Here is a 7,251-nt window from a genome sequence, read left to right on the forward strand (position 1 = left end):
GTTTTACTTATTTAATCTATAATCATCTTCACAAATTGTATATGGATTTTTTTTTTAAAGATTTGTAAACTTCATTAGTTATTGAAGGTAAATTTCAATCATGTATGTATAATCATAAACTGTATTAACTTTTCATTCCCGATTACATGGCATTATCATTAATTCCTAGTGTTCAACAAAGCAGAGTACTGAACATCTGGAAATCAACATCTGTATCAACTTAAACCATAAATGCCTTTGGCTCTGAGAGCCAGCTGTATCGTGTCACTTCACTACTCCAGTGGTTTTGTTTACATCCTCTATTCACCCCTCTCTCTCTCTCTCTCTCTCTCTCTCTCTCTCTCTCTCTCTCTCTCTCTCTCTCTCTCTTTTTCTCTTTCTCTCTCTCCTAACCTTACACCATTTCCTGTTTTCCACATTTAACTGACGTGTGCTACTCTAATGTTCATGCAAAGCTTTTGGAATAACACACACACACACACACACACACACACACAAGCACACAATCTCAAACATTCTGTCCCAATCTCCACCCCGTCCTCTACTCGTCCCACTTTTTTACCATCCCCCCTTCCCTCCTCCCCCTCTTTTCTGTTGTGAAACACTAAAATCTGCGCACCTCACCCACAGACAGTTGAAGGTATGTTACATTTTGTTTTCTTGCAAATTTTAGGATATATCACTGCAGTCAGAATGTTCTTGTTGGGATTGTTCAGATGTGTTACATTTCAAATGTAATGTGTAATGTCAGGTCTGGAGTGTAAGTGAACTCAAAGTTAGAAACATCCTCGAACAGCTCTGAAGCAGAAGCATGAACCCATTCGCATGAACACGAAAGTCTTGTGATCATAAACTTTGACTTTTTAAAAACTTTGAATTAATTTCATCAATAGCATCTTATCAAAAGCAGGCAAACTTTGAGATCCCCAAAAATTGGAAAAGAGTTGCAGAATTTCACACATACTGTATATCTTAACCTTCAGTCTTGGGAATAGCTGTATTACTAAACAGATAAGCAGGATTAATGTTTTAAAACAGAAAGATCTGGTAGATACAGTTACAGAATTGAATTGTGCCTTCCTGAGCCAGGAAGTGAGTGAAAATTAGCACTGACCCATATTTCAGGTTACTGTGTCTCCTCAAACATGTTCACTGCCCTTTGCAGAAGATAAATTGCATTCACCTGTCTAAGAGTAAGCACATGTCAGGACTCAGACACCTAGAGGAGGGAAGAAATACCCAGTTGGTGGGAAATGCAATGAGTAAATTGGGGAAAATAGGATATATACGAGATTGACATTTAATGGCTTTGCTAATAAATCAGTATTCTGAATCTAATAAGCTTATCATAAAGCATTTTTAGATTTTGCTGGGAAAAATGAATGAATTAAAGTGAAATCATTCTTCCTGCAAATCCAAATGATAAGTTGTTGAGTACGTTTGTACGTTAGTGAGTCAGAACATTGTAACATTTCAGTTGGGTCTGTTAATATAAATAATCATTTAACTCAAACTTTATAAACATAAACATTGCTAGCTAACTAATGCTATGTTACCTCAGTTGGCTACAATCTAATTACAGCAGCACAAATTAATAATGCAAACATCCAGGCTGGATAGGAGGTAAAAAGCAATTGGAGGTAAATGTTTGGTTAAATGGTAAATGTTTTTTTTTAAAGAGTCTCTGTGACTTTAAATGTGGTATCATTGTTCTTCCTAGATGGACTGGTGTGAAAAAAGAAAGAAAGGTGTGAAAAATAAAAAATATAGAGTGAGCTGCAGTTCTGTGGGTGGAAATACCTCGCGGATAAGAGAAATCAGAGGAAAATCTTTTATGAGATCATTTATAGTCACTCTTTACAACTGTGGTGAGCAGAAAAGCATCTCAGTGTGAACAAAATATTGAACTTGAGAAGGATGAATTAAGACAGCAGAAGAACATATCGGGTTCAAAGGCAATCACAGAAACCAGGCAGTTGAAGATTAGCATAAACATCACTTGGTCTAATCTTCAACTGTCCAGTTTGTGTCCAAGTCTATGCTCATGATAGCTTCAGATTCTTGGTCTTGACTGACAAGGGTGGAACCTGACCACGGTGGTTTAGTGGTTAGCACGTTCGCCTCACACCTCCAGGGTTGGTGGTTTGAGTCCCGCCTCCGCCTTGTGTGTGTGTGGAGTTTGCATGTTCTCCCTGTGCCTCGGGTGTTTCCTCCGGGTACTCCGGTTTCCTCCCCCGGTCCAAAGACATGCATGGTAGGTTGATTGGCTTCTCTGGAAAATTGTCCGTAGTGTGTAAGTGAATAAGAGTGTGTGTGTGTGTGTGTGTGCCCTGCGATCGGTTGGCACTCCAACCAGGGTGTATCCTGCCTTGATGCCCAATGACGCCTGAGCTCCCCCGTAACCCGAGGTAGTTCGGATAAGCGGTAGAAAATGAGTGAGTGAGTCACTATATCCTTTCTGTCAGCTCAGACCAGTCTGGTCCATTCTCCTCTGATCTCTTTCATCAGCCTGCAGATTCTTCACAAAATAGGATGTTTTTTGTTTGTCAGACCATTTCTCAACTTCAACCAGCTCAGCGTCTGAAATGTTCTACTCAATTTGTTTTTAACAAAATCTTCACAGAGATGGACACAAATGCAGGTATCGAGCCTATGAGAATGACTGAGGGCCCAAGCACACAAATTGCTGGTGGCACTAAACCTCTACACCGCTTCCTCAGAGGAGAGCCAAAAACAGTTGGGGTGAGAGAGCAAACAGCCACACAATTCTGATTGTATCAAATTGTATAAACATCACGAGGTCCGGAGACAAAGAATTCATAGGAATTTAATTTAGGCAGAGTGATTATGTTGAATTTTACACAAGTGAAGACTTAAGAACATCTTTGTCAAGTAAACCCACATCCAAGCTATAAACTTTTATTTACACAAAATTATTTGTGCTCAACTTTTCTTTTTTTAGTAAATGCAAAAGATGTAGAAAGCTAAATGACCAGTATAAAACCCCAAATCTTAGTAATCATTCAAAACCTTTCAATAAGAACTGAATAAAATTTGTACACATTTGCGATGTTTGGTTGAACCAAAATTTTTATTTGACTCTTCATACAATCATACAAGCTATAAAAAAAAATAAATAAATAAATAAAAAAAAAAATAAAAATAAAAATTAAATTTAAAATTAAAAAGGTAAAATTTTCAGATATGTTTTCCTCTTTTTCTTATCTACAAGATTGTCCTCTTGTTCCTTGGCTTGTGTATGTTCTTGTTCGGGATTCCTGTGAATGAGGACGTTTTGGAATCATCAACAGATATGTATAGCCCCTTTTGGCTGGGCACCATGGTAAATACTTTATTTTGCTTTGCTTTATATATATATAAAGCAATATATATATATATATTATATATATATATATATATATATATATAAACATAAAATAGTACTTAAAGGTCGATAGATAGAAGGGAGAAGGGTCGATAGATAGAACTGTGAATTTTATATTTAATCAGTTTCCAATAGATTCTGTGGCGTGTTTTATGTCTGAGAGGTCTGATTTAACACTGAATTAACTGCATTATACCCATTTTCCATACATCCCAAACAACTTCCATAGATTTACCCAGTTTATAAAGCATCTGCCCAATTGTTCTTTATACACGGTTTAAATAGATGATGCAGAAGTAGTGCTGGATTTAACTGCATGAATGTTTCCATCTTTAAATCATCAAGCATAGATACAAACAATACAAACTTATTTTAGCCAGGATGAGGACAATTGCATAGACGTGCTCCTCAATGACAAAGAGATGGAAGGACTTTAGGAGATATGCTGTATAAGAGCTTAAAAGAAGAGAAAGCACATTCATGCTTGTAACACAGTGAGTTTTTTTTGTTTGCAAAAAATCCAGTGATTAATGAAATTCAGCTTCTACATTATAAATGACATTATTTTCATTATACATTTAATTTAAAATAGTTTTTTGATAGTGTTACATCTTCATGTTCTTTGTGTTAGAAGAACACACAATCGAACGCTTATCTGTGTGATTTACTTAAACACTTACTAATGTGTATCTTCTGCTTTGCAGTACTTTATTTGCGGTGTTCTCTACATACAGTCAGAACGCAACACCACGAAAAAGATCGTGAGTATATAAGTCTTAATCCCTTAAATTTCCAGAACATGTCTCTGGAGTTACATTCATCTCTTTCTAAATGACTTTTTTTCTAAATGAGTTTTTGAATAGTTACAAAATAAAATAAATAAATGTACAGTATAATAATGTAATTTTGTTCATTATGAAATGAATACATTATATTAAGTTTATTCATTTGATTTTTTTTCTTTTCTTTTTCTTGCAGGTGACAATAAGTCTTGCGTTTAGTATCATCTCAATACTGGGAACTATAGTTGGTGCTATAAAATTTATCAAAGTTTTAGTCTTGAGCTCTCAATTATATATTGCTCAAGATTATTACAATTACAATGACACTGACCTGGAAACTGAACATTATGTAAGTTATCAGAAACAGAAGACTTATGTAAGAAATAAGACTTACAGTAGAATACGATACTTGTATCTGTAAAACAGTTTTTTAAAAATCCTCCAAATTTCATTTCTTTGTTTGTTTCAATTTTACTCTAATTCTATAGTACTACATACCTGTAGCTTATTTTAAGCCCCAATAGGGTTAAAACTCTTCAAGAACATTGATGATTTCATCATGGCTGTTCTAGTATAGAGGTAAACAATATAGATCTTTATAGCACGTAAGCATAGAGCTATATATCCATCTGTAACTTTAACAATGGGGGGGCACGGTGGCTTAGTGGTTAGCACGTTCACCTCACACCTCCAGGGTCGGGTTCGATTCCCGCCTCCACCTTGTGTGTGTGGAGTTTGCATGTTCTCCTCCGGGTTTCCTCCGGGTACTCCGGTTTCCTCCCCCGGTCCAAAGACATGCATGGTAGGTTGATTGGCATCTCTGGAAAATTGTCCCTAGTGTGTGAGTGTGTGAGTGAATGAGTGTGTGTGTGTGCCCTGCGATGGGTTGGCACTCCGTCCAGGGTGTATCCTGCCTTGATGCCCAATGACGCCTGAGATAGGCACAGGCTCCCCGTGACCCGAGGTAGTTCGGATAAGCGGTTGAAGATGAATGAATGAATGAATGAACTTTAACAATAGGTTATATGATGCCTTGCAGTGGTCGGACATCCCATCTCCCATGCACATACTGTTGTTGGATAAACTCTAGATCATCCCTGGATACCCAGGATAAAGTGGGCTCTAAGAAAATACAAATTATTTACAAAGAGATACAACAATATTCAGAAAAATATGATTCAGAAAATGTCATTATACCATTCCACCCCAACATTAGTGCATGTAAATATGTAATATATAAGATTTCTGAACCATAGGCCTATAAACATGAGACCTTTACTAGAAACATGAAATGTTACTAATTGCTCAGGTGCTGCACTACAGACTGGAAGCCGTGTTCCTATTCCACAGCTTGGTGGCAGGAGTGATTCTAATCTCCATGTCGGTGTTTGCTCGTCTGGCGCTGCGCTCAAGTCAATCAAAGGTTAAGAGCAACTTCCTTAATTCCCTGTCACCTCTCCATCTAAACATTTTCTTTAGCTTAGTTACAGTAGGATGTGAGTAATGCAGTTACCACATTAGAATAAAATCTATAACAGTTTATAATGTTTATAATATTTATATAATAAAACATTATAATAATGATAAGTTTCAAATGAAAATCGTGTGTTTTTGCTGTACATTCTGGAGAAAAAACAAGAAAACTAGGTGATAATACAAGTATATATTAGTATATGAGTTAAGTAGATAGATATTAGTTACGTATATAAGTAGAAAAGTACTCTCTACAGCATATCTATCTATCTATCTATCTATCTATCTACTGTGCAAAAGTGAAGAAACTGCCTCTTATTAATTGTTTCTTTTTATCTATTTACAAAATGCGAGTGTGTAAACAGAAGAAAAATGAAATCAATTTGGTGTAACCACCCTTTGGCTTCAAACTAGCATCTTACACACTTTGTTCACTTTCAAAAAGTCAGAGATTTTGTTGTCTCAGTGTCAGGTGTATGATAAAGCAATTATACCAAACATGATCATCAATTTCATATGTAGGTTGAAACTCAGTCATTCTACATAATGAGGTAGATAATAATAATACACAGACAAACACACATAAGGTAGAATTGCTTCAGAATGTGCAAAAATATCATGAGGAATTATAAGATACATTGGTATAACATACAAAATTGAATAAGGATTTAATATTGAGTGAACCACACACAGTGATAAAACCACATCTCTCTCTCTTGCTCTCTCTGTAGATGTTCGTGGTGATGCGTTATCCACCTTCAGCAGAGTGAGATCCCGGGTGAACACCAAACACCAGTCTGTGATTCATATCAGAAATAGTAGTCATAGAATTCAGCTCATCACGTAGCTGTCATCAAGAAAACTTCAAATACCAGGTTATTTGACAGTGTAAACAGAAACCAAACTGAAAGTGGTTCAGTTGTTAATTTGTTTAAATTACTCAGACATTCAGGCCTCACTGTATGATTGCGAGAAATAACGACTGTGAAAAAGTCTTGTTAGAATGGCTTTTAGCCTCTGCAATGACCGTGAAGCAAATTCATATTTTACTATTCTGTACTTCTTGGCATTAAAAAAAAAACAAACAATTGAAATGCGAGACATTTCACTATAACCTACACTTAAACACTACTAATTCACATATGGATGTGTGTATTGCCCAGTAATCTTTTGTATGAAACGAAACTAACAAAACAATGATGTTGTTTTGATGTAAACAGCCGAGTATAATAAATGCATTTTTGTATAATCAATATATTTGCATTTCCATCTCATGCATTGCTCTCAGTTGTCAGAGAAATAGCTTTAATCAGCAGAACAGCTTTAATCCAATGCTCTTATTTATCTCAGTAAACATTATAACATCAATCAACCTTTCCGTCCAACCTAGTGTTATGCTTTTCATAATTCCATACCTGCTTATAACAGCTTTTTAAAAAGATTGACTCTGATATTTAACATAATTGAATGCGGAAAAGACTAACCCTCTTTACCAGACGTTGTATTAATTAATCAGCAATTTCCAGCAGCCATCTGGTTTACTCGATAACAGTAAGCTACCTAGTTAGCAACAACTTAATATACGAACAATGTTTATATGTTCTTTATACC

At 35.9% G+C, this 7,251-nt stretch overlaps 1 protein-coding gene across 1 annotated transcript; it reads left to right on the forward strand.

The window, feature by feature from the left end:
- The first annotated feature begins 487 nt into the window (after positions 1 to 487).
- On the forward strand, positions 488 to 6,893 carry si:ch1073-291c23.2 (uncharacterized protein LOC799862 homolog). Its single transcript, XM_060864376.1, has 7 exons — positions 488 to 640; positions 2,624 to 2,742; positions 3,233 to 3,343; positions 4,090 to 4,146; positions 4,364 to 4,516; positions 5,477 to 5,590; positions 6,372 to 6,893. The coding sequence occupies exons 2-7, from the start codon at positions 2,626 to 2,628 to the stop codon at positions 6,408 to 6,410; spliced, it is 591 nt and encodes a 196-aa protein (XP_060720359.1). The 5' UTR covers positions 488 to 640; positions 2,624 to 2,625; the 3' UTR covers positions 6,411 to 6,893.
- Positions 6,894 to 7,251: the final 358 nt, after the last annotated feature.

Source organism: Tachysurus vachellii, chromosome 2 (genome assembly GCF_030014155.1).
Source record: "Tachysurus vachellii isolate PV-2020 chromosome 2, HZAU_Pvac_v1, whole genome shotgun sequence".
In the NCBI taxonomy this organism is placed as follows: domain Eukaryota; kingdom Metazoa; phylum Chordata; class Actinopteri; order Siluriformes; family Bagridae; genus Tachysurus; species Tachysurus vachellii.